The sequence below is a fragment of the Musa acuminata genome, chromosome BXJ3-6, assembly GCF_036884655.1.
Source record: "Musa acuminata AAA Group cultivar baxijiao chromosome BXJ3-6, Cavendish_Baxijiao_AAA, whole genome shotgun sequence".
In the NCBI taxonomy this organism is placed as follows: Eukaryota; Viridiplantae; Streptophyta; class Magnoliopsida; order Zingiberales; family Musaceae; genus Musa; species Musa acuminata.
Window position 1 is genome coordinate 3,895,243 of NC_088354.1, and position 26,931 is coordinate 3,922,173.

Below are 26,931 nucleotides of genomic sequence, written 5' to 3' on the forward strand. Positions count from 1 at the left end.
CACGTCCAATACGTTGCAAACTGTTATTGGAGAATAAAGATGAATCGTGTTCTAAGGCCATAAGAGAGGGATTTGGTCCACGGCCGAGGCCGTTGGTGTCTCCTCTTCCTCGGTTTGAACGGTTCCTACGACAATTCGCGCAACACGAAACACATTTCTCACCATTCAATGACCACCACGTCGTCGCTCCGGCCCCAGCAACCCTGCGACGCGCTCCAACGAGCCACGTGGTAACCATGCATTGGTTCGTTATCAGAACCTTAACCTCCTGTAACATCGTCCTCAAATTTTCCCAGAAATATTAGGAACAAAGTAATAAAGATAATATTTATATCCAACGGTGAAAGACAAGTCCGGTTCTCATCATCGCCCGCATATTTCTTTTTCGCTTTATTATTTGATCCTTTCTTCTTTTTTGGATTTCGATCCGACCTTTTAGGGTTTTCCGAAGAAATCTTCTGAATCTGAGGTCAGCATCTCACGGTTGAAAGTGGGGCATGGTCTCCAGTTCCAACTCCCTTTCTTAGTTCTTCATCTGATTATTTTATGCGGGGTATGGGTAGTTGTCGATGTCGTCTCGTTAATCTGCAAGAGAGTATATTGAATAAGGTTTGTGTTGGGATTCTCGCGTTCCGTGCTTGCATCTTTTCTCTCTCTGTCTCGTTTTCGTTTAGCTCAGTGGGGGCCTTCAAATTGGTGTATTGTTTGATTTTTTTTGTTGTTGAAGTTTTTCATTGCATTCTGGTAATTCTGGTAAAATTTGACGTTATTGGTGCCGGAAATTGATCTGGTGTAGCAGTTCGTGATGTAAAAGTATTGGACTTTCTGTTTCTTGATCTTAAGCGTTTATGGGGAGGATGATTGGAAGCTGCCGAGAGTGTGTAAGTCATGATTCGCATGTTTATGTCTCGAGTGATTAAAAATGGGATTCTTTGATGCAGAACTTGGGGTCGCTGTTACTGTCTTATGCATTGTTTTGGAACCTTAAATGGTGAATACAAACTCCTTATGGTTAAAGGTTCTTGAACTAATTATGAAATGCTGACAGATCTGTTGTTCATGGCCTTTGTTTGTTTGAATGCTAACCTCTTTTGTTTTCTTCTGATGAAAGGTTAAATTTCCACTTCTGCTAAACATTTCCACCGTGGGAATGTGATTTATTACTTGCTAGGAGGTTATATTGGTGTCTCACGGTCCTACTATGTTTCATGTGAATGCCAAAACACTTAGAATGTCAATTTCAAGAAGCTCACAACATTCTTCCTCATTGCGATAGGAAGCAAAATTATTTTTGTGTTTTCTCTTCAGATTCCAACTTAATGTACATCCTCTGTTAACTTGTGGTTCGTCAAACAACTCCATGTTGTAATGCATATGAAGTCCATGCTGCACTTCTAAATTCCCTTTCTTGCATATCTTCCTATTGGTCAAATGTTTTTATCATTAGTGCTCTATCCAATTTTGGCTGCAAGTCCTGATTGTGCTGGTGTAATTTTAGGTTGATATCCAATTGTAGAGCTTTCGTGTGTCCACTTTGAAGCCAAATCATAAAGTGATTAGTTACACCAAAGAAATATGTCAGCATCAAGGAAGGACATGGACCCTGCTTTCCATGGTGCAGGAACAAAGGCGTATCCTTTACTTCGTTAGTCCTGGTGCCTTAGACAAGTATAAATACTTATGCTAATGGTTACAGAATATAACAATTTATCTGTCATCTTGTTTTCAATTTGTATATGCAAAAGCAAAGAAATATCTGATGATTGCTTGCTTGTATTCTCAGTATGAGTTAAAGACATTGCTGAATTGGTCTACAAGGTCAGACATGAGAAAAAAAATCTTTTAACCTTTTTCTGCAACTTGGAAATAGTTTTCAGCCAACATTTTTCACTAGGTTATAAAAACAAGTGTCATTAGCAGTTTATTCAAGTTTCTTATCTATAGTTTGTCCTACAACTGCAAGGATTAAGTTTTCACAGAATTCACCACCATCCAGCTTTTGTTTAAGAATTAAGGACAACTGAGTATGCAAATTAGACTAATTTTAATGAATTCTCTTCACCTTTGTCCTTCTTTTGAAATAATAATAATAATAATAAAATAATAATTCTTGAAATATGCTTTTTTCCAAAATCATGAAAATTCTTCTCGTAGGTGACTCTTTCTAGAACTTTTGATGGTGGACTGAAAAATTGTTATTCTTTGCCCCCAAAATTCTCTCCTAGTGATTCACCTTAGTTCATACTAAAAATGTGTTGCCTAGATTAATCATATGCCTAAGCATTCCAATTGGAGCCACTTACTTTTTACCATTATAAGCATAGTTAACATTGAGAAGGAAATATGACAAGATCCTATGTGGCTATCAACCTGAGATCAATGGTCTAAGTTGGAATCGTAATCTTGGCTCTACAAGTAATTTTCAAGAGATGCATGCTAGTTCATGGTAGAAGGCAAGGTTCTTAATTTCAGTCTGTACCGATATATCGAGCCCTGATCAGTATGGTACATACCGAGGCATATCGATAGTACGTCAGGTCGTACCGACGATATGCCCAAAAAGAGCTGAAAAACCTTCAAAATACTTGGAGGTAACAGTCCAAAAATACTGGACTAGTATGCCTCAGTAATGGTCAAAATCCGGGGCGTACTGACCGGTATACCTCAGAAACAATCGAAATCTGGGGGCGTACCGGTCAATACGCTTCAGTAACAGTCGAATTTCGATTGTTATCACCCAGTACAGATCCCATATCACCCGATACGAGGTCAAAACACCAGTACTGCCCAGTAGAGGGTAGTCCATGTACCAATATCCCCTCGAACTGGTATGTACCGCCCGTACCGAGTATTACACATCGAAATTGAGAACCCTGGTAGAAGGATCCACTTTAGTGGGACAATTTAAGCTCATGCCCATAGTAATCTTCTGAAATGTCCTAGGCTTAGAAATGTCAAGAGTAAAGGGAAATAACAAGCTTTTATCTTTATGAACAATCCAGAACTGAAGGGCCCAAGTGAGCTGAAATGCCATTAAAATTTAATTCCTAATTCTCCAACATATTTTGCATGAAGATGCACAATTCTTTATGGTAATCATTTATGTTGTCAGGAAGCTATCTAACAAAACCGTCCAGCTTGGGATGGGATATGGAAATCTCATTAATATAGCTTTTCTTCTTTGAGTCTAATATAGTAATATTTGTGTAGTTAACCTATCTCTTATGACTGCATGCCATACATTTATGTTCCTTGACAAGCCACAGTGGGATGGAAGTATGGCGAATTGAGAATTTTGCGGTTGTTCCTATCCCATTTCATGGAAAGTTCTTTACAGGGGATTCATATGTGATTTTGAAGGTACTATCTCAGATTTTCATTTCAAATGAATCTGTGAAATGTTCATTTGTTGCCCATCCTGTTCTTTAAGCACTCTGCTTTTCGCCTTATCCTATATGTCCACATGATTCTGTGATTAAATGTCCAGGAAATTCTTATTTTGTATTTTTACTATTTCTGCACTCTTAACCAAATCCTCTAATGTCTTAATGATCATATTCGCCTCTTATTTTAATTTTGAAGCATAAAAGGGGCTTTGCTGCAACTTCAACAAAGAGCTTTTTAAAATTTTTCTTCAGAATCACTTTCTGAGTTAATTGTTTATTCGTTGTTAAGGCAGGACAGTGCACAAATTCTTTCATCTTATTAATTCTACTCATTTTGTGCATTCTAATTTTAAATTAAGGTCTTGTCCATTAAATTGTAGTTTTGACCTGTTGAGGAAATTATGAAAGATTTAGGTGCTGCTGGTTTTTGTCGGTGAGCAGAAGTCCTTGTCGGTTGGATTGTCTTCGAATGCTGACATCCTTGCCAATGTAATTGGCTGTGTCATGGTCTGTAATTGATCATAAATTTAAGGGAATGAGGAGCACATAAGTTGTTGTGCGACGATAATCATTTCACACCATATTCAATTAAAAAAATCTCTAGTTTGCTTGCCAAAAGATTAGAGCTGCAAATAAGTCTGTCTTATCCACCTCTTTATTGGATAAAACTATGATATGTAAGAGGATCTTGTCTTGAAGCAAGATTCAATTCACGTGGTTTTAACAGGCTGCATTCAGTCATTTTGTGGTGGAAGTTCACAATGAAACTTAGAATGAACATTTTAACAAAATGCTCTTATGAGTACTTCAAATCTGGAAAGGTCATATAGAACACTGTTATGGATCAACAATTTGTTTTCAAGGTAGTAACTATAAAGCCATTTGGAGGAAGTTGTATCATGAGTACTTTATAGTTGACAAATTTATTTTTCTGAAGACCCATCACTGCCTTTTCACTTATAAATGACATGGAATTCACAAATGACTCTTCTAGTGAGAGACAAAAAGGGCAGAGGTAGAGGTAAATGATTATGCAGGTGGAGAGGTTAGTCAATGTGCAATAGGACAGGCACATGTATTTGTTCCTTGCCAATTAGTGCCAGAATGGATCAACTAACGATATTGTATAATGATATCTTAATAGCTTAGTCAATGTGCAATAGGACAGGCACATGTTTTCATTGACATCGTGTTTGAAGTTTCTAAATTTTCAAACATCGCACTAGAAGTTTTGAATTGGAGGATGCTGGGGATGGAACCATTTGTCATCATTCTTTGCTTCAATATTTATACTCACTTCTTGGATCTTCTAACTCTTCTTATGTTCGAAAATCTGATGAGAATGGTTAGAACACATAATCACTGAGTATGATGCTAGAGGGTATATGAAAATACAGTAAAGAGCACAGAACATATCATAGTGATTAACAAGTTACCAACTGCATCATTCCAGGTGTTATAAAGATGACAATATCACATTAAATTTCATATCATTCGTCAAGCAAGATGACATCAAGTTGGGGTAACTTACTATATCTTTGAAACTTTGAGATCCTTTTGTTGTAATGGCCCACTTAAGTCTTCCTTATTTTGCACTCAAGAAATAAGCACTCTCAGACAAGGGTAAAAATTATTTACTTCAGCAGTCCTTTGTTGGTTGATACACTGGATGAACCTTCATATCATTCATATTTTAATTATGTATTGAAGAATTATAACAGTGAACTAATAATATAGTACTTTTTATAATAATTTAGCTATAAGATATAACCCCTTATTATGTTGCTGCCCAACTTACATTGTTTCTTACATATTTTAATTTCACATGCTAATCCACTTCTCAAATTTATTACATCCATAGGGAAATAAATATTTGGTAAAAAGTAAAATTAGAGACAATGTGCATTCATCTGATACCTGATTATTTCTGATAAGTTATGTTTAGAGTCAACAGTGTTTGAGTAATAGACATGTAATATTTGATTCCTTATGTGCCTCTTGATGAATTTCTCTTTACGTGGCATAACTTGAATTTTTTGGTAATTATGTTATATATTTGTTTGTGGTTTGTTTCAGTCATTTCTGTTCTGTTATACATTTGCTTCTGAATTTTCTTCTTTCTGCAGACGTCTTCCCTGAAAAATGGTGCTTTGCGTCATGATATCCATTATTGGCTTGGTAAAGATACTACTCAGGTTAGGCTGTCAGAGTTTCAGTGCATAATTCCATTTAGTTGTCTCCCTTGTGAAATAATGTGTAATATGTACAGTTTGATTTTGATATTTATTTGAAAATGAATAGGATGAAGCTGCGACTGCTGCCATCAAGACTATTGAGCTTGATACAGTTCTTGGTGGACGTGCTGTTCAGTATCGTGAGGTACAAGGAAACGAGACAAAGAAGTTCCTGTCTTACTTTAGACCATGTATCATTCCACAACAAGGTGGAGTGGCATCTGGATTTAGGCACGCTGATGTAAATGAGCATGAGCATGAGACTCGTCTATATCTCTGCAAAGGGAAACATGTTGTCCACATAAAAGAGGTATTTAAATCGTCAAAGGTACCAGGACAATTATCAGCCAGGACTTTCTCAAGCTTGCTCTTCATTATATCCAGGTTCCTTTTGTGCGGTCATCCCTCAATCATGATGGTATATTCATTCTGGACACAAGATCAAAGATTTTTCAGTTTAATGGATCCAACTCAACCATTCAAGAAAGAGCTAAAGCTCTTGAGGTGGTCCAACATATAAAAGATACTTTTCACGATGGAAAGTGTGAGGTAGCAGCTATTGGTAAGTTCTTAGATTCGAACAACTTATCAAGAAATGCTGATCTGACTAGTGGTTATTTATAGAGGATGGCAAGTTGATGGCTGATGCTGATGCTGGAGAATTCTGGGGCTTGTTTGGTGGCTTTGCTCCTCTTCCTAGAAAGGTATCTTCCGAGGAAGCAAGAGATGTGGATACCATTTCTGTGAAATTACTTTGGTAAGTTTTATTGATTAGTTTGTATTTAAATTGTCTTAACTCTCTGAATCTGGATTCTTAAAACATTTTCCTGAAGGTTTTTCTAATAGACTATGGTTACTTAAGTTTCTTATATAATCTGTTTGACTTTGTTTCTAATAGAATCAGTTTGACTTTGTTAAGTGTTGAGAATGGGCAGCCAACACCTGTTGATGCTGATTCATTGACAAGAGAGTTGCTAAACACAAATAAGTGTTACTTGCTGGATTGTGGTATTGAAGTCTGTGTGTGGATTGGCAGAAATACATCACTTGAGGAAAGGAAAATTGCAAGTGCTGCTGCGGAAGTAACAGCTCAAACTTGCCTTTAAGAGCTTTTTTATTTCCTCATTTTCTATTGATACATTTTTGTGTATATATTATGCAGGAATTAATTAGTGGACCTGACAGACAAAAATGTCATGTAATTCGTGTTGTTGAAGGATTTGAGACTGTCATGTTTCGTTCAAAATTTGATACATGGCCACAGACAGCTGGTGCAGCTGCTTCTGAAGATGGTAGAGTTAAGGTTGCTGGTAAGACTTCAAATAAGTTATAAAATCATTAGATAATGTCCTTAACTCTTCTATAGAATGTGTCAAAATACTAATTCCTAAGGTTGTGTGCTCTATGCCTTATAGCCCTTTTAAAGCGCCAGGGGTTGAATGTGGAGGGTCTTACAAAGTCTGATACTTCAAAGGAAGAGCCTCAGCCATACATTGATTGCACAGGCGATTTACAGGTACTGTTGTAATTTTCTCCCTGTTTTAGCTGATGCTGGTACTGTAAAGATGCCAATCCATAATTTAGTTTGTTTGCCTTAATTTTCTCAGAAGAATATATCATTAGAGAGGCATATAAAATTGTTTTTTTTTTCTTCGTTGAACAGGTTTGGCATGTAAATGGTGATGAGAAAGTGCTTCTTGCATCTTCTGATCAGACAAAATTTTACAGTGGAAATTGCTATATCTTCCAGTATACATATTCTGGTGAAGATAAAGAGGAATATCTAATTGGTACTTGGTTTGGGACGAAGAGTGTTGAGGTAACTAGCTCATTCTTTTGTCTTGTTTAATTTTTTACTTAGGACATTAAGTCCTCGCAGCAAAGATATTTTTTTAAAAAAGGAAGTTGCAAATGGATGAGCTAAAAAAAAGGAAATTATACAAGATTTTTTACTTATGAATTTAAAGAGATTCTCCAAAGAATAAAAGAAAAGATAATAGCTCGTATTGTCAATAAAGGGTGAGCATTGGATCAATATGGTTGCTTCTTGCAACACAGGTGACTAGGGCTTTAGTCATGTAATTAGCCTCTTCGGTAAGGATGTGTACATTGACTATAACGGACATGAATTGTTGGGAGTCTCATATGCTGGGTCATGCCCTTTTGAGTTTGTATCATCAGTGGTGGGAAAACATGGCAAAAAACGGAAACCTATTATCTCCAATCTCTGGCCACTTTTCAGTGAATTTCTAGTGGCATGATAAGTAATGCACAGGCTCCTTGCTGACAGGCTTAATGTTGTTAATTTCAAACATATTGATAGGAGCTATGACTATGTAGCTCATAGAGAAGCTAATCTAGGCAGGATACAGAATGTACCTCATCTTTTTGGTTCTCTGGATGTCCACAGGATGTTCCCTCATGTTGATTCTGAAGTTTAGAGATAGATGACTGTTTTAAGAAAATAAGTATTGCACAGACTGAAGTGAACATGTAATTGATGGATCATTGAGAGACCTATGAAGATTAGGCTTTTACCAGAGTTGAACTTCTGACCATTTGTTGATGAAGCTTGGGTACAAAGACAGGAAGGGAGTGGAGTAGGTTGGTAGATTTGCTGCACATGACCAGTAATTCGCTGGACAGAGGTTTTATGGGCTGCATGTGCTCAGATCGTGACATCTGATGCAGCAGCAAATTGGAGGTAAGAAAATTTAAACCTTCGGGGATCAATCAAAAGTTAAACTTCCTTGTACAGCCTGAATCAGGCAGGTCTGCAAGTCGATCAGCAGCAGATGGATATTACTGGTAATGAGGATATGTAACTATTTGGTGTCAAGGTGCACTTAAGCTGCTTATATATTTTGAAACTAGGCAATCAATTAATCTGGGCTCGTGTGAAAGTTTTTAGATATATATTGACGCTGCTATAGATTGACAAGGTTACATTCTGTTTCTTGAAGAAGTTTAATTAGCTTAACCATGTTATTGTTCATTTCTGAATCACTAGTAAATTGGAATTTCTTCATTGTGATAGCAAAATCTTTGAAAATTCTTCAAAGATTGATCTAAAGCTGGCGGTTGTCAGATAATACTTATCAATCCTGTGACTATAATTTGATCTATCTAGACAGCCTAATATTTATGCATTCACTTGTGCTAGTTAAAGTCATTGACCTCTTATCTTTTTTCTTAAGCAGCATGAAAATTGTAAATTTGGAAAGATTTGCTAAATTCTCTTATACATTCCTCGTTAAGGCAAGTGAAGTTTCTAGAACTAGTCATTGTATACTTGGCAAATTTAGATGCCACTTAAGTCTAAATTTAAAAGATTAGAGTGCTTACTCCCATATCGGATTAAATATGCAATTAGAAGTAAGGTTTGACATATCGAAGTGTACCGCTCGGTACGGGCGATACATACCGATTTGATAGAGGATTGGTACGGGCAGTACATTGGTACACCCCAGTGTACCATGTGTCGGTATGCTCGTTATAGCTCGGTACAACTCAGTACTTATCGTACCGATAATTGGTTGCCTGGTTGGTATACCGATACGGACCAATAATGCGAACCATGATTAGAAGTTCCCTCCTTGAAAGGTGTGTGTGGTGTAGTGTAAGACTCAGTTGACTTGTATGATGGTGGTCTTCCTTTGGCATTATCATATTGTTTCTGCTTGTTATTTGCCTTTGGAAACTATGGGAAAGAGTTATTAAAAGTAGGATAAGGTTTGAAACAAAAATCTCTAAAAATCAATTTGGTTTTATGCCCGAAAGATCAACCATAGAAGCTATTTATTTATCAAGATAATTAATGGAAAAGTATAGGGAGAAAAAAAATTTGTATATGGTTTTTCTTAACTTAGAGAAAGTTTATGATAGTGTTCCTATAAATTTATTATAATGAGTTTTAGAAAAAAAAGATATATCCACTAATTATATTGATGTTATTAAAGATATGTATGATAATATAGCTACTAATATTAAAGCTATAAGGAGTGTGTCTAGTGAGTTTTTTGTTAACATAAGTTTACATCAATGATCCGTGTTAAGCCCCTACTTTTTCACATTGATAATGGATGAGCTTACTAGTCACGTACATGATGACCTCCCTAGTATGTGTTATTTGTTGATGACATAGTGATGAGAGCCTAAGTAAAATTAATTATAAACTTCAGCTATAGAGGTAAGCCTTCAAAACTAAATATTTTAAATTAAGTAGGACTAAAACTGAATATATAAAATATAATTTTAGTGATTTTAGAAATAAACAAGAAAATATAGTTAAGTTGGATGGATAAGAAGTCCATTTGAGTAAAAGCTTTAGGTATTTTGAATCAATTAATTAATAAGATGGAGAGATTGATGAATATATTATTCACAGAGTAAAAACAGGATGGCTAAAATAGCGAGGGGCATCAGGAGTCTTGTGTGACCATCGGATACCTTTAAAATTAAAAGAATAATTTTATAAGATAATTGTGAGACCAACAATGTTTTATGGATCTGAATGTTGAAAAGTTAAGAAACAATATATACAAAATGTTTGTATTACTGAGATGAGAATATTAAGATGAATGTATGAAATTACTAGGAATGATAGAAAAAGAAATATTTTTATTTGTAAACAATTAGGTATCGTTTTTATAAAATATAAGAAGGCAGAAAATCGTTTAAGATGGTATGAGCATATGTTTAGAAAACCTTATAATCCGGTAGTCAGAAGAGGTGAAATAATTAATGTTATGAGTATGTGTTTAGAAAACCTCTGCATGCGATAGTCAGATGAGGTGAAATGATTAATGTTAGTGGTGCAAGGAGAGATAAAGAATGACCGAAAAAGACTTTAATATAAATTATAAATAACGATTTAATTAATCTGAACTTAACTAAATATATGACTTTTTATATATTTCTATGGCGGCAAAAGATCCATGTTTGACCCTAAATTGTTGGGACTTACGGCTTTATTGTTGTTATTGTATTTGCCCTTAGAGATTTCACACTATTAAAATTAAGATATGTTTTGAATAAGAAAGGAAGAAAAATGGAGGTTCACAAAGTATTGTATCCATGTGAGATTTCCATTGCAGAAAGTGAAAATAGCGTAGAATTATTTATCCTCTTTATTCCAGTACCTCTCTGTTATTAACCAAGGCAAGAACCAAAAGGTAGCAAGTTGTACAGTTTTGTTCTCTAATGTGTTTTTCCTTTATTTCACTGTTTTTCCCAACTTTATTTACTCTATGAATTTGATCTCCAAGTCTTTTGTCCAGATTTTATAATGAAAATCTGCAATCTACTTAGTAATTATATCCACTATTTGCTTCAAAGGTATTTATTCATTGACACTCCAGTTTTGTTCGCTTCTATGAAGGACCAATAACCCACCTAAAAAGTAATAGAAATTTCCTATTCTAACCAGGGTTGGGTTTTCATATCTCATTGAACAAATTTGTAAAACTTACAATGATACAGATTGAAATAGCCTGTCTGAACATGCTATAGAAGTTTCTTATGTGATTTAAGGACAGTGAACTGTCTTTGACATCAAGTTTGTAGATCATGCGAAAGCTATTTTAGTATTGATACAGTTCATTTGCAATGTGTATAAGAATTTTGGCACTAACAATGGGCATTAAAACTCTATATCTAGATAGCTGCTCTTGTTTTATGAAATGGATGAATCTTGGAGCCAGTAAAGAACCAATGGATGGTGAAGTTTAACTAGATGTTCCTAGAATTAGTGTAAGACGATTGTTCATGGAAAAAACGTAGGACTGCTTTGCATTGTTCATGTAAAAAATGTAGGTGCTTGAGCTAACATTTGGGTGCTAAGCAAGCCACATGAGAGCTGGATAATATCTATGAACACATCATTTCAAGTAATGAAAATGTTAATATATATGTGCTTGTGTTATATATGTGCACAGGTATGTTAATATTCCAAATAGAGTATAAAACCTCCATAATTTATATGCATTAACCAACGTAAAAACATGATGGAGTGGCTTCATATGAGTTTGCCTTTTGGATTATCCTGTATAGGCTATTGTCTTGTTTTTAGACAATCCCTGCAGACACATGATATTTTACAACCATGCAGCTTTGTTTTTCAGTGACCATGAGGCATCAAAGCAGAGCCCTAGAAATCATACAAAGTTGAATTACTTCAAATTGGTCTATAATGGTGGCTAGTGGGATTTGGCTTTATATAGAATAGTACTTCTGCCCTTTTGTTTCTGAAGTGCAAGGTGGTCTAATCATCTCAACATGGAGAGGATTAAAGAAGAAATGACACTCTCTTGATAAGTTTTCAAAATCTCCTAGTTTTTCATAGAATCCTCTCAATAGATAGGATTAAAGAAGAAATGCACAGTCCCCTAGGGCTTCATAGTTTTTCTTTACTAGACATTAGACAAGAAAGGGAGTATTCTGCTATATCTAAATTATTCTTTCTCTTGATCTATGTTATTTAAATGATTCCTTCTCATCTTGATTTATGATATTTAAATGATTTTTTTTTTCATTTTTCATTTTTCATTTTTCATTTAGCAAATACTTTTATGATTTCAATAAAGGTACCAACAGTGCATAATATTCTTTGGTCTTTGTAAACATATGTTTGACATAGAAATTTTTAGTACCCCACATATGGTGTTAGAGTTAACTATGGGAGATCTGAAGTATGGACTATTCTGTGTATTAAACAGATCTGTCACCCTCAAGAGTGAAATGGCTAGGAGGTTTTGCCTTAAAAATATTACTAAAGATGCTAGATATTCTATACTTGAAGCAATCAAAGTTTTGGTGTATCTGTACTTAAAATATTCTATACTAAATAATCTAAATACAGGATGAGAGAGCTTCAGCTATATCCCTCTCTGGAAAGATGGTTGAAGCCTTGAAGTCACAGGCTGTTCAGGTATATAGCATTTTCTCTTGTTTTTTACTTTCTGTTTTCTTTCTTTAGTTTGTTGATTAATGTCTTCTGTCTGCATTTTCAGACTCGTCTTTATGAAGGAAAAGAACCTATTCAATTCTTTTCAATCTTCCAGATCTTTATTGTTTTTAAGGTTTCTTCTATATACTACTGAAATCGTTGGTGCAGAATATGCTCGTTCTTTGGTACTGAAAATTTTCAGTTCTACTAAACACTTCCATTTGCAACATCAGGGTGGGTTGAGTTCTGGATATAAGAGATTTATCACGGAGAATAGCACTGCTGATGAGACATATTCAGAAGATGGTCTTGCACTTTTTCGAGTTCAAGGTTCTGGGCCAGATAACATGCAAGCAATTCAAGTTGAGCCGGTAAATGCTTCTTGTCAATCTTAGCTTCGAAATTCTACATGAATTAAAAGCAAAAATCTCTTGTTTTGTGGTTTTTTGTTGACGACCTATGAGGACTGATGATTAGTGCTATTGATGCAAATATGGTTTGCAGTACCGGTCCGTACCGCCCGGTACGGGCGGTATGTACCGGTCCGACAGACTTTCGGTACGCGGACCATATGTTACCGTTCCGACACTGTATCAGCACTGTAGTACTGCTACAGTGCTCGGCACGCTCGGTACACCTGGGTGTACCGAGCGGTATACCGTACCATACCGGTACCGAGCCCAGATCGAAACTCCGGTATGGTACGGTATTGCGAACCTTGGATGCAATGTCAAATGATAAGTTATATGGTTGGTTGAGGCTTAATGGAAGTTATAGTTTGTAGTAATGAAGATTGAAGTGATCTCTAAGGTCGATATGCTTTCTTGTCTTTTACAAACAATGAAGCTTAATGCAACTTATTTTTTCTGACAAACAATGAAGGTTAATGCAACTTTTTTTTTCTGGATCCACCCATGCACCTATAAACAAGGCAAATTCAGCCTGCATATCCCATATATATTATAGGAACATGTACATCAAGTAACCAAAATAATCTACATCATCAAAATTATATCTACTTGACATGTGCATGAGGTACAAGATCAGCAAGTCAATCTCGTCATGGTTAGGTGAAAATCCCTCCTCTTGACCTCTTTAAATTCTTCATGCATTGGTAAGGCAGAATATATTTGATGCCAGAACAGGAGTAATGAAAGATCTTGCATAAAAAAGAGATCCAGTATCAGTTCTTACTGAAACAGATCTCCCATCTCCTACCCTATCCATCAAGTCCAGGGATCTCTTAGTGTTGCAGTTGGACCCCTGCAGTCCACTTACTACAATGACCTAAATGCTAGCTTGTAGATTGCTATTTATTTTACAGGAAGTTGTATATGTATTTACCATAGCTTTAATCAAGTGATGGCACCACGACTAATTATTTGTGGTGCTTTAATCAGGTGGCATCTTCCTTGAATTCATCTTACTGTTACATATTGCATAATGATACAACAGTTTTTACATGGTCTGGAAGTCTTACTACCTCAGAGGATCAAGATCTTGTCGAGAGACTGCTAGATCAAATAAAGGTTTGTCAATCATCTTAGAATATCCAAAATTTCCATGACAACTACTAGCTCCATTTGTAAAGAGCTCAGTTATTGCTTCTATACCTCTTTACATTTTCTTCTAGTAAAAGTAATGTTGATTCTATTTGAATATTTATTTGAGCATGCAAGTTTCTTTTTGCCTAGCATGAGCCTTTCACATGCTATCACTTTGCAATTTATATCATTTGAAGATTGACTTGTAAGTGTCTCAGATTTACGTCTCTCTTAGCACCCATTGATGAGTTAGTCTTTATTGGATTAGAAGTTTAGGTCAAGATACCCAACTCAAATTAAAAAAAAAGGGAAGGAGCAGATAAAAGCAAAAGGAAAACTAACGGTTACAATGGAAAAAAAAGAAAAGAAAAGAACAGGAGGTCCAGTTACTGTGCAATAAAGAGATCATGGTGGCCTCCAAAACACAGTGACATATGGTCTTTAATGTGCAGTTGAAAGCATAAATTTCTTACCTCTTTCTCATATGGTGTCTTTGGTCTTCCTTGAAAATTGTTAATGCTTTCTCTAAGATAAGATAAGCTTGAACTGCAAACGAAAGTATAAATCTCCCAACCTCCCAGATGGCCCGACATCAGGTTGAACTGATCAACCTTGAATAGGAACCGGTTCCAAATTATCAGGGGATGACAACATGATGGCATCTGTTTGACAAAATCTTCTCTTTCCTTATGTATCCATCTATGATGGATAAAGGCTTGGAGGCTCACAATTTTATCATCAATTATAATATAAAGCAGAAGACAAAAAAATTACAGTCTCATGTATATAAAATATTGCTGATATTACATTTTCAGTAAATTACCATGGAATCTGAATCTTGTATCCTCTTTCCTGATTTATTGGATATAATGATGCCAAATAAGTTTGCCATATTTACAGCCAAATATTCAGTACAAACCACAAAAGGAAGGGACAGAAACTGAACAGTTTTGGGGTTTACTAGGAGGTAGATGTGACTATTCCAATCAAAAGATTGTCAAGGAACCAGAAAATGATCCTCACCTATTTTATTGTGATTTTTCAAAAGGTACATGTTAAAGGAATCCATTTTCCACTCTTTACTATGGCATTTTGTTTGTTAGATTGTGATAGTTGCTAAAATATTGTGTTTTGTTTCCATCATGCAAATGCTGGCATGCAGACAATTTAAAGGTATGTGATAGAAAATTCCTTTCATCTCATTAAATATTATTCTTCAACACCTCAGATAAATTATACATAAACTATGGAGAGTCTTCTCTTTGTTTGTTACAATTTTAGCTTGTTTTCAACTAACAACATAAAGTTTCAGGTTACAGAAATATTTAATTTTACCCAAGATGATCTGATGACAGAAGATGTATATATCCTCGACTGTCATTCTGACATCTTCGTTTGGATTGGACAAAAGGTGGACACAAAGATAAAATCACAAGCTCTAAAAATAGGAGAGGTATAAAATAGTATGTGCTTTTTAGAAGCATGCATGTACCATCTTTTGATTGTTCCATACAAGAATAATTTGGTTCCTTGTATATGTATTTGTGATTCTTGCCAGGAATTTCTTGAACATGATTTTCTTCTTGAGAAAATATCTCGAGAAACTTCGATATTCATAGTCACAGAAGGAAATGAGCCACCATTCTTCACTCGTTTCTTCACATGGGACTCTGCAAAATCAGCTGTAAGCATTTGAGTATGCAATCATTTTTTCTCTTTTTTTTTGTTACAAATACAAAAGCATAACTTTTTACAGAACAGGTTTTCATCTTCTGTTTCTTATAGTAGCCCAATAAATGATTTTATTGTTAATCATAGCAGGCATGGATTTTGTAACCATCAAAGCAATTTAAAGTGGAATATTCTGGCAAGAGTTTCATAAGAGTTTATTCTTATTCTGAGGATCTTGAACTTGTACTTTGACTGCAGATGCATGGTAATTCCTACCAGAGGAAGCTTGCCATAGTGAAAACTGGAGTCACTCGACCTGTTGAGGTAAGATAAGATCTATAATTATTCAATCTTGTTCGGTAGGCCAAATCAGATGGATTGTTGTTTTTTCTGTTATTATTTTCTAGAATTCCCTAAAGTTCCATGGAAGCTTAATAAGAGCTCATCAGACTCAAAATATCATGATTAATAGAAAATGCATGGCTAGATCAATATGCTAGTTTGTGTCTTGCCTTGTGACGCTAACCTAGTTGTGATTTTATTTTTCTTTGAAATTGAATGTGTTCGTATGCTTTTTTTTTAGTTTATTTTTACAACAGTAAATCATAGATTAGGATTCTGTTTATAATTGTTTGATATGATCCACTGTATTTTCAAAATCTAAGCTCAGTGCTTAGCTGAATATATCCAATTGAGTACATGGACCTAGACCAATTTTCGTCAAAGGGTGTCTTGTATCATCAGATTAAACACTTATCTGTTTTTCTGTGATACATCCACACATCAGATTGTCTCATTTTTTAGAACTTCAAAACCAATTATGATTTTCTCCAAGCAACCAACTCAGTAGTCTATCATACCAGGCAACAAAATCAAGCCATATAATATTATTAGCTTATAGGTACTCGAGTATTCCATTTTTCATTATTGCAATCATATATCTTGTATTATCTGAGCTGTGATCATATAATTTTGCTTCATTGCTTTCCTTCTTTTTGTGCAAGCTAGGATTTCACATGTCACACGCAGTTGCTTTTCTAGAAATGATCAAACTGTAGCAATTTATGCTCCCATCAGACAGTTCAGCTTTAGTTGATGTATTTAGAAAATTTTAGGACAGTATTGTCAGAATTTGGTCTGCCCATGCTTAGAAAATTTAAAAAACTCCAGGTTGGATGTGATGCAAAATATTTAACCTGGACATCAATGGGAAATGGTGAGTAAAATCTAAGTAGCACAATTGACTTAGGCCAGTCCATGAGTCCAACAGCTGATATACCAAAGATGACCTGTGGACTGTTTTATGGAATTTGCACAATTAAGGAGTTTGTGGAAAAGCCGTACTGCTTCAAATGCATACTCCTACGATGCATGGAAAGTTTGCATGCACTTTATGGTTGGCTTCTGGATCTTATTCTTAAATCATGATATAACTACAAGTGAGAAGTCATCAAAAGTCATATAGAAGATTCTTTTCTCCACCAAGTCATCCAAACCTATTTTTGTCAAGAAAAAACTTTTACTATCAAATCTCTTTTACCTTTGCAATCTTCAGTGAAGCTATTTAATAGAAAATGTGAGATAGGTTGCTAGCAAGAGCATCAACGGAGCTCTTATGGCATAAATGATACGTCAAACTTGTTACTCCGATGTTGGGGGTGAGCTTTGTCACCACAGTTGGTTGCTTATCTGCAACCTGGTTAATTAGTGACAGAACAGCCTCTTCACTTATAAGGATAAGGCTGCATACATTAGTACTCACCAGATCGCATATTAGCAAGGGCTTCATGCATTGTACCATCTTTTTTATCACTTGGGCTTATTACGTATACAATGTTCTAGAAGCACAAGAAGCCAATAGTATGTTTCAAATATATGTTTTGTAAGATGAGATGCCTCTTTGATTGTCTGATGCTCAATGGAATGATTCTTAGATATTTAGATTCAATGATAACCTAGCTAACAGTTTGAGTTTCTAAGTTTGTTGAAGTCATGTAGTTATGATGTGAATTTTATAACAAGTTGGTCTTCATCTCCAACTATCCTTACACACTTTTCTTTGTGAAGGTAGTAAAGTGGGGTGTTAATTTTAGATGTTAATGTTTCAGAAGCCAAAACGGCGTGTACCGACATCTGGTGGAAGAAGTGTAACAGATAAATCTCAGCGTTCCAGAAGCATGTCCTTTAGCCCAGACAATGTTCGTGCAAGAGGAAGATCTCCAGCTTTCAGTGCATTAGCAGCGACCTTTGAGAATCCAAATTCCAGGAATCTTTCAACCCCTCCTCCAGCTGTTACCAGACTTTATCCAAAGTCTACAATCCCAGATTCTGTAAAACCAGTACCACGTTCAGCAGCAATTGCTGCTTTAACTGCATCTTTTGAATCTGCAAAGGAAAGTGTTGAATCAAAGTCATCCAGAGGTATGTGGCTGAGGTCTCCTGGATATTAAAGATCTCAATTTTCCCAAAGAGAGTATGACTTCATTTATCTTCAGGAGATGTGAAATCCAAGGTTGCTCAAGAAAGCATGGAGGCCAATTCTATTGAGAATCCAATTTCAGCGAGTGGGAGAAACGATGACCTCACCATTAAAGAAGAGATGAATGAGGGGGAAGATGAAGATGATGGAGGGCTTCCTATATTTCCTTATGAACACTTAACGACATCGTCCAGCGATCCTGTTACTGACATTGATATAACCAAGAGAGAGGTATATCACTATACTGTTTGCATGCCAAAGCCTCATTCATGTCTCAGATTCTGTATATTGTTCATGTTGCAGGCTTACTTATCTTCAGTAGAGTTCAAAGAGAAATTTGGCATGAAAAAGAGTGCCTTTTATGACCTACCAAAATGGAAGCAGAATAAGCTTAAGATGGCAGTTCATCTATTTTAATTCTACCATCTGCATTCAGTTCTCACTACATGTTGAAACCTCAGAAGAGTACATTGGCTTTGTGTTCTTACACACCCACATGCACTTGCGGGTATGCCTTTCTTTAGAGAATTTACATGTAATTAGCCCCATTAAGTGATTTATTTCCCCCGGTTTCACTATCTCTTGTTCTCTTTTGCAGTGGAAACCTATCAGCAATAGGCTGTTCAAGTGCTTTCTCAGCTGCTTCTTGATTTAGATAGTTTATGAGATTTTACCGTTGGCATAGATTTGTTTATTCCTTTTTTGGGTCAAAAATTGTCTTCTCAGCTTTAATTTTTTTTTTTCATAATATGTATCTTTCATTTATTAGAGATAAAGGCAGTGAACTGACCAAAATTCTATAGATTGTAATTTTTTTATGGTATGACCGAAAACATCTTATGAGGAATGAAATAAATGTTTTTTGGTTGGTGGTGACAGAAGTGTCAATAGTAGTATCATTGCATTTGGTAGGTTTATATGGTTATCCAAATCAACAAATATGCATCCAAATACTTTGAGAAAAAAGGGTGGCTACTTTCTTTTATATTTCGCTGCATGTGGATCCTTAAACCCTATTCTTACAATTCTTAGAAATTTTGTGCTAAGTATGCCATGAATTTGGTTTTTAATATACAAAACTTGGTCTAAACATATATGTTCAGTAATATGATCCATAATTCTTGATCAAGGCCCTTGAACACTCAGAATCTGTGAGAGTTATCTTAATAGAAGTTATTGATGCTCTGTTTTGTCAATCTGTTCTGCATCAAACATTGGTAAAAACCATCCAAAAAAAAAAGTACTTTGGGTTTAGCTAATCAAAGAGTATGTTTACTTTTCTTATTTGTAGCATGCTATGGCTTGTATACTGATAGCTCTTGAGATGTATTATTCTACATGTATTTGTACATATAATTTTACAAATATGGATGCACATGAACCAATATAATTGTTAAAGAGCACAATAGAATTTGGAGTATCAAAATAAAATTTTGATCAAGATCAGCTAAATATCTTTATTTGAAATGTCCTTGAACAATCCTGAGTGCAGGTAATTGGAAGCTTAAGTAAACATGTGTCTAAGATGATGTAATAAATAGATAAAAGCTCCATTTGTATTCCCTGTATTCTATTTGCATTACCAGGGTAGAAAGCTTGAATTCTTCTACCCTTCCAAAATATGAACCATGTGGAGACAAGGAGTGGCTCTGTGAGGATAGGGATGAATGATCTTTTCGGTATGATCATCCAAAGGACACCCTCATCTTCAAGGAAATGATTGGTGAAGACTAGCATTAAAAATCCAATCTTTGCTTGCTGGGCATCGGATGCGGCGGACTTTTCCACGTCGTTTTCCCCTGTCCGCTCCGATCCTTTCCACCCACGCGTGATCCGACACGGCGCCCGGGTTTTCCACTAATCGCCAGGCAGATCCGACGGTCTTCGTCGGCTGTTGGACACTGTCCCCCCGTCGGCGGCTATGAGCTCATCCACCGTCTTTGGACTTTCTGCAGGTGGCGCATCCAGACCGCGGGTCTCGTCGGACCCACCTCGGCTGTCTACAATCCATTCCATCTTCCTCGACTCCGCTTCGGGTTCTTCGCGTGACGAGGACGCGCAGTTAAAGGTATGATGCGGGAAAGAAAGGAAAAAAGCGTTCGTTTTTTCGTTGATGAGATCGCTTTCCGATCGCTTTGGCTCCGAAAGATCCGACTTTGTGCATTTGAATGCCGAATTTTGGTTCAATACGAGGAAAATGAAGCAGACTTAGGTGTTCCTTCTGCTTGTTCCTGATAATTTTTGTTTACGTTGGCTCCATGAATCCAGCTTTCTTATGAAAGAACCGATCTTTGCATCATGGGTATATCGATTTTTGAGAGTTTGAGCTGCCCTCTCTGTCTCGGCTTTGAATAGTCGTTCTTTTAAATAGTATGGTCCGCTAATTTAGATGTAAGCTCGCTAAAGATCGAAGCTTTTGCCCCTTCTGATCAACTTTTCTATATTGCCCTTTTTCTCCTTCCACGAGGATTATCTGTGTATTTTCGATTTATCGACATGTTTATCGTTTGAATTATGCATAAAATGGCGCAACATTGATGATGCTCGTTTTTGTTTTTTCTTTTATTTTTAGGAAAAAAAGGAAAATTTGTGGTTCGCTTATCTAGCTCGATGTTAATTTTCTTTCATTATATTTTTTTATTTTGGTCACGTATTAATGATTACGGAAGCAGACTTGCTGGAGAAGAATATTTTAGTAACTCATATCCTTCTTTACTTTGTTGAATTTTTCTTAGATTTATGGATTTTGTCATGATTCTCGGTGAGTTGGTTATCATGTTCTGCATTTGTTGAACTTTTGTATACTGAATGGGAGGTTTGTTTATATGTATCTTATATTGATTGTGTGCATCTGTTCTTGTGATTTTTTTCTGAGAGGACAATATTAATGACATGAAAAAGCTTCCATACACAATTCTGTTTGCTAAATCATGCTGCGTCATGAATATGATCCTATGAATCAAACAAAATTGAAGTAGAACTAATTGGTTGGTTTCGTTTCTTTTCCTTACCATCTAATTATGTGCAGACATGCCTAGTCTGCTAACATCAGTTTCTTAGAATTTGTGTGATGAGCAGGAACCTATGACCACTTCCTAGTTGCTGACACAAGTATTATTTGTTCGGGTTTCTTGGTTCCTTCACTATATTGGTTTACTACCAGACTCTTTTTAATTGTCTTTACCTGCCAAATATCCTGCACTTTTTTCTTTACCCTAATAAGTTCCATTTCTACATGGTGATTTTTACACCTTATTGTAGAACGAACTCTACCATAGTCTTCAATTTCACTATTTGCCCCACATTTAATTTTGAGATGGATGAGCATGTGGTTAAGAGAGCAGATGGAGGTCAGAGTTTTTCCATGAGGTCTGGCATTGTTTTCAAAGATCAAAATAATGAAGATCGAAGTATTCAGCGTCGCGACAGGCTGGGGTGTCGTACCAGGCATAACACCGTGAGAGGTGCCCAAATTGACACTCAGGAAAAATCCAAATATGCAAGAGCTTCATTCCATGCCATGAATGGTAAGGTGATAGCTGGAAGCTCTTCCAAATCATCTTCTACTTCTAGGGGATATGGAAGGTCTTTCAAGGAGCAGCCGAATCAAAAAATTTTAAGGGGCTCAGCTGTTGCAGAAACTAGTAGCAAGCAGCATGAGATTGACAAATTAACCAACATTGAGTGTTTAAAGAATCTAAATTCTGATGATTCACGAAGAGGGAAAGAACATTTAGAATACACTGCCACAGTCATAGGGCCCTTAGAAACTGAAGATACAACTGAGTCAACCATCAGTGATTCAGTATGGAAACCACATAGACAAATTAATGGAAATTTTGGCTCAGGAAAACAAGACCCTTCTTCAAGGTCCTTTATGCGATGCCCAAATATGGCATATACATACGCCAGTCATCCTGCTAAACCTGTTTCTCAAAGGTTGAGCTCTGGTGCAGAGGGCTGTGGTCTTAATAGGCTAAGTTGCACATCAATATCAGATGTTCTTTCTTCAGGTGCTTCATCCTCTGGTTTCACACATCATGGGAGGGTTGATACTGTAAGAAAACGGCCATCTGAAGGAGAAAGTTCTACTTCCAGATGCAAGGGTGCAGGTGCATCATCGACTGAAAGGTATGTGGTTTCCATGCATACTGGTTCTGGCTCAAGTTCATCAAGTATGAGTAAAGTAACACATCAGCCAGTGTCAAGAAGGACCAGAAACCAACCTACTACTGGGGATGGTTCAGTTCCAGTTGGAACTGGGAGGGCTTCTACTGGTGAAAGTCAAAGGAGGCTATCCTTACAAGCTGACTACAATATCCTTCCATTGGATGAACCCATTATGCTTCCCCAGTACCAGCGGAATCATTTTTCTCTTGCAGAAGTACCACCTGAAAGTTCATCAAGATCATCACATGCCTTTCGTAATTCATATGGACGACCAGGATCAAGCAGTCAGACTTTTCGAAGTAGGTCAATGTCTCAACCTGAGGATAACAGCACACCAATGCTCTTTGGCTCTTCAGGAGATGGCTATCATCACTTCAATGTGGAGGGAATTGCAGAGGTTTTATATGAACCTTTTTATCCTGTGGTTTCAATTTTCCTTATTATATATTTGCTAGGTGCAATTTAGTTTAACCATCTCAAAATAGAAAGGGACTAGAGTTCCTTTAAGTGTTATCATTTTATCATTTCGATCAAACGGTGGTTTCTTATTACTACACATTGGAAATGAGAACCCAAATTTAATAACTGTTCATACATATGCAGGCGCTCTTGGCACTTGAACATATTGAACAAGACGAGGAACTGACATATGAGGTTGCTAATATCTGTTCTCAGCCCCATAATCTTATCTTCATAATCTGAATGAGGTTTCTTTATTCTGCAGCAATTATCGGTGCTGGAGACAAGTTTGTTCTTTTGCGGGCTTAGTTTCCATGATCAGCATAGAGCCCTGAGGATGGACATTGAAAATATGTCCTATGAGGTATAGTCTTTGTAGGTAGCTTTTTTTGTGAATTCAATACTGACTTTTCTCTGTTTGTTCTTTTTTCTTTTTGTTTATACAAAGTTGTGATTAAGGTTGTCTCTGTGCTCTGTCTTGAATTATTATACGGATGCTTTCTATATTCTATTTCTTAAATGGATCTCTCAGGAAAAATTTTGGCCTAGTCAAGTGTAGGATTTATGCAGTGCAGTGGCCTTCATCTCTCTGACATTCCACAAGCTAGATTACTACGTGTTCAAATGGTTATTCCCTGCATGGCTTTCTGTGTGTGAGTAAAGCAGGATAACTCTTTCCTTTACAGCTACTTTCCTCTGAGACCAGTTGTGATGAAGTGAATCTGAGTGCTTGATGGCATTTCATTAGATGAAACTTTAAGTTGATCCCTATTCTTTAGAATATATCAGCTTCTTGTTTGCTGAACAATTGCACTTGCATTCATTATAATGACTGATGATAGTTGTGTTTTCATTTTCCTCTCATTTAAGAGTCGCCTTCTAAATATGTGTCTCTAATTGGCTCAGAAACTGAAATTTTGGTTGTCAGGAATTGTTAGCTCTTGAGGAGAAAATGGGTACTGTAAGCACAGCTCTCTCAGAGGAGCAATTGTCTAAATGTCTCATGAGAAACGTATATGAACCCACCTATCAGGCCACTGGAATTGCTGTCTGTGGTGATGAGAATATGAAATGCAGCATTTGTCAGGTACTTTGCTGTTTTCTTGCATTGATGAGTTAGTGAAATATGAAAAATTATCACTGATAGGTTGTGTTTCTCATCGAAAGCTTTCTTGATTAAGTGGCACTCATACATTTGGAACAGTTTGAGATCTAATGAAATTATCTTTCTTTTTTTCACAAAAAAAAGAAAGAAAAAGCTGGCACTCATACATATTTCTAAAGCATGAAGGTCATACGTTTCCAGATAACATGTACAGTTTGATACTTGCCAAGTAGCCCAGACAATCCATCCTATCCCTATAGCATAGGCGTTAAAACAAGGTCACTTGTGAAAATTCTCGAGTTATGAAAAAATTCATGTTTAAAAATAACATGATCTTGTTTACCACTGGCTATCCTAGTGGATGTAACATTTGTCACTAGAATTCATTCCCTCGTATGCGAATTGGTTTCATCTTTTTTTAAAAAACATTTAGAAGATATTGAATAGGTTCGATAAATAATTTTATAATATTGCTACTGATTTTTTAAAAAACATTTGCAGGACATTAAATGGGTTCTACAAAATAATAAGTAAGATGATATACATATACATTACTATTTTTAAGGCATTGTATGTTTGTGATGTTCTTCAATCTTCATGCACTAGTGTGTAAAATACAAATGTGTAGGGATTGTGTACTTATATGTATGATGGTCCAAACAAGTGTAGCATAGGATTCCTGAGGTTTATTACTATATTAGTACCCAAGCATCCAGGTAATAGCTTCTTATTATAACCCATCAGTTGATCTCTAAAACTTTAGTAATTTGTACATTGTTTAAATTCTTATTTTTGGCTTCTTATTATAACGGTCAGGTAATAGCTTCTTCTTTTTGGCTTTAAATTATATGTTGAATATTTTTTATGCATGATATATGTCAGACCATTGTTTTTGCTGGCCATTAATCCAAACCTCCAAATTCTCTAGTTGATCTATTATTTTGTGGATGGTGGCTATTTGCTGCAACTGCGTCTTGTAATAGTCTTGAATATGGCATGGCCATTAACTTGTGCTTCAGTTTGGTTTGGAGAAATCACAGTAGCAGATACACGAACTTGCTTTCTGATCGACGATGATCTGTTTCAGGAAGAATTCATCCGGGAACAAGAAGTAGGCGAGTTGCAGTGCGAGCATCTCTACCACACGACATGCATCGAGCAGTGGCTTCGGCGGAAGAACTGGTGCCCCATCTGCAGGTCATCTGCTCTGCCATTGTAGAGAAATGGTGAAGATCTCACATGTTTATGTCCTCTGTGAATACAAACTTTTCTTCCTTGTGATAAATCTAGGATAATCCTTGTAATAAATTTAGGATGCTCCTATGTGTACGTTCTGTTCCCTAATGTTACAACAACATTATTGGGATGATTCAGTGATAACTTTAGCTTTCCTAAAAGAATATTCTTTGGGGACAAATATGACTCATGTCATACAATTTAGAGTTATATATTTTAAAATTTTCATTTGATGATCCATATCCATTCTATAATATCATTGTTAAGGAAACCATTCAATAATATCATTGTTAAGGAAATTCGTCGTCGACGTCTGAGTCAACTTGTCACATGATCGAAATCCGAGAGCGTAGGAGCGTGCTAGGTGGCTTCAAGATGAAAGTGTTGAGTTATAGAGGTGTCACCTATAGTAAGATCAAGGTCAGGATGAATTTTTCGACTTGATCCCTTCAATGCTTAAGTTAGTGATCGAGGTTTCTTAATGGGTATGGGTTCTTGAAAAGAGAGCCTCCCAACGTAGCAACGAAGAATAGCTTTTATACCTAACCCTGGGGAGGAGATAATCGATAACCAACTCAATGTCCCCCTCTTGATATTTTATCCACGTGGGTGTCAGGAGGGAGACAACGTTGAAAACCTGTTTTGGACTTTTGTCCACGTGGGCAGTCGGGTGGATAGTAACATGGATCTTTTCCTTCAACGATAGCTTTCACATAGCGTTTATATGTCAGATGATGATTGGTCGGTAATATATTTCCTATCATTTATCTCCTCTCCCTCAAAGCATGCTTCAGAACTCTTATTAGAGGGGCCCAGAGTACAACATTTAATTCATCTGATAAGCCCATTGCCAACCTATCCTTTTGTGGTATCAAAAGGACACATTGGTCGAGTGAGGATTGGGTTTTCCTATCTCATGCCACGGGCGCATTTTGCCTTGCGCCGTCGTGGTAGATTTCTCTTGGCTCAAAAATGGTTTTCCCGACTCACATGCGTCAAACACATTTTGCCTTACGTCTCTATCATGACAGATTTCTCTTGGTGTAGGTCGGGTTTTTTTACCCACATGCTTCAAGCACATTTCACCTTGCATCTCTATCGTAGCAAATTTATGTTGGCACAGGTCAGGTTTTTCCACCTCATAATCCTCGGGCATAATTAGTTTTGTGCTTCTACTATGGCGAATTTCTCTTGGCGTTGGTCGGGTTTTCCCGACTCACATGTCTTGAGCATATTTTATCATATACCTCTATCATAGCGGATTTTGCTTAGTGTGGGTCAAGTTTTTCCGACTCACATGTCTTGGGCGTATTTTTTCATGCACCTATGTTGTAATAGATTTCTCTTGGCATGGGCTGGGTTTTCCTAACATATGCCTCGGGCACATTTAGCCTTGTGCTTTCGTCATAGCACCTTAGGCATGTTTTGTCTTGTGCTTCCGTTGTAGCAGATTTCTCTTGGCACGGGTCAAGTTTTCCCGACTGACACGTCTCGGGCATATTTAGTCATATGTTTTCATCATAGTGGATTCCTTTTGGCATAGGTCGAGTTTTTTTGACTCACACACCTCGGGCACATTTTGCCTTACGCCTTTGGTGTACTAGATTTCTCTTGGCATGGGTTGGGTTTTCTCGACTCATACGCCTCAAGCACATTTAACCTTGTACTTCTATTGTAGTGGATGTCTTTTGGCCTAGGTTG

General features: G+C 36.4%; 2 protein-coding genes across 4 annotated transcripts; both read left to right on the forward strand.

Annotated features, from left to right (window-relative positions):
• Positions 1–475: 475 nt before the first annotated feature.
• On the forward strand, positions 476–21,750 carry LOC135640873 (villin-5-like). 2 transcript variants are annotated; one of them, XM_065155672.1, is made up of 24 exons: positions 476–609; positions 1,499–1,631; positions 3,267–3,360; positions 5,513–5,581; positions 5,688–5,930; positions 6,005–6,182; positions 6,245–6,377; positions 6,540–6,702; positions 6,783–6,930; positions 7,036–7,136; positions 7,284–7,439; positions 12,480–12,548; positions 12,631–12,699; positions 12,800–12,937; positions 13,967–14,095; positions 15,011–15,158; positions 15,273–15,283; positions 15,423–15,563; positions 15,669–15,794; positions 16,040–16,105; positions 17,890–18,202; positions 18,277–18,491; positions 18,564–18,768; positions 18,859–21,750. In XM_065155672.1, exons 2-23 carry the CDS (start codon positions 1,576–1,578, stop codon positions 18,675–18,677), a joined length of 2,880 nt encoding a protein of 959 aa, XP_065011744.1. In that variant the 5' UTR covers positions 476–609; positions 1,499–1,575; the 3' UTR covers positions 18,678–18,768; positions 18,859–21,750. The 2 variants fall into 2 exon arrangements, with proteins under 2 accessions (XP_065011744.1, XP_065011745.1); XM_065155673.1 differs by lacking the exons at positions 18,277–18,491; positions 18,564–18,768; positions 18,859–21,750 and having other exon boundaries at positions 17,849–17,977.
• LOC135640874 (uncharacterized) lies at positions 21,496–25,470 on the forward strand. 2 transcript variants are annotated; one of them, XR_010497485.1, is made up of 5 exons: positions 21,496–22,827; positions 23,034–23,084; positions 23,155–23,253; positions 23,422–23,542; positions 23,818–23,957. XR_010497485.1 is itself a non-coding variant. In XM_065155674.1 (5 exons), the coding sequence occupies exons 1-5, from the start codon at positions 21,577–21,579 to the stop codon at positions 25,211–25,213; spliced, it is 1,692 nt and encodes a 563-aa protein (XP_065011746.1). In that variant the 3' UTR covers positions 25,214–25,470. The 2 variants fall into 2 exon arrangements, 1 of the variants encoding a protein (XP_065011746.1); XM_065155674.1 differs by lacking the exon at positions 23,422–23,542 and adding an exon at positions 25,082–25,470 and having other exon boundaries at positions 21,577–22,827; positions 23,818–23,976.
• Positions 25,471–26,931: the final 1,461 nt, after the last annotated feature.

Bases quoted from the DNA above. Each gene is read 5' to 3' on its own strand.
- LOC135640874 (XM_065155674.1), top strand. From the start codon at position 21,577: ATGGATGAGCATGTGGTTAAGAGAGCAGATGGAGGTCAGAGTTTTTCC. The intron at 23,254-23,817 runs GTATAGTCTTTG...TTTGGTTGTCAG, and splicing joins TTGAAAATATGTCCTATGAG to GAATTGTTAGCTCTTGAGGA. The intron at 23,977-25,081 runs GTACTTTGCTGT...GATCTGTTTCAG, and splicing joins TGAAATGCAGCATTTGTCAG to GAAGAATTCATCCGGGAACA.
- LOC135640873 (XM_065155672.1), top strand. From the start codon at position 1,576: ATGTCAGCATCAAGGAAGGACATGGACCCTGCTTTCCATGGTGCAGGA. The intron at 7,137-7,283 runs GTACTGTTGTAA...TTCGTTGAACAG, and splicing joins ATTGCACAGGCGATTTACAG to GTTTGGCATGTAAATGGTGA. The intron at 15,795-16,039 runs GTAAGCATTTGA...CTTTGACTGCAG, and splicing joins GGGACTCTGCAAAATCAGCT to ATGCATGGTAATTCCTACCA.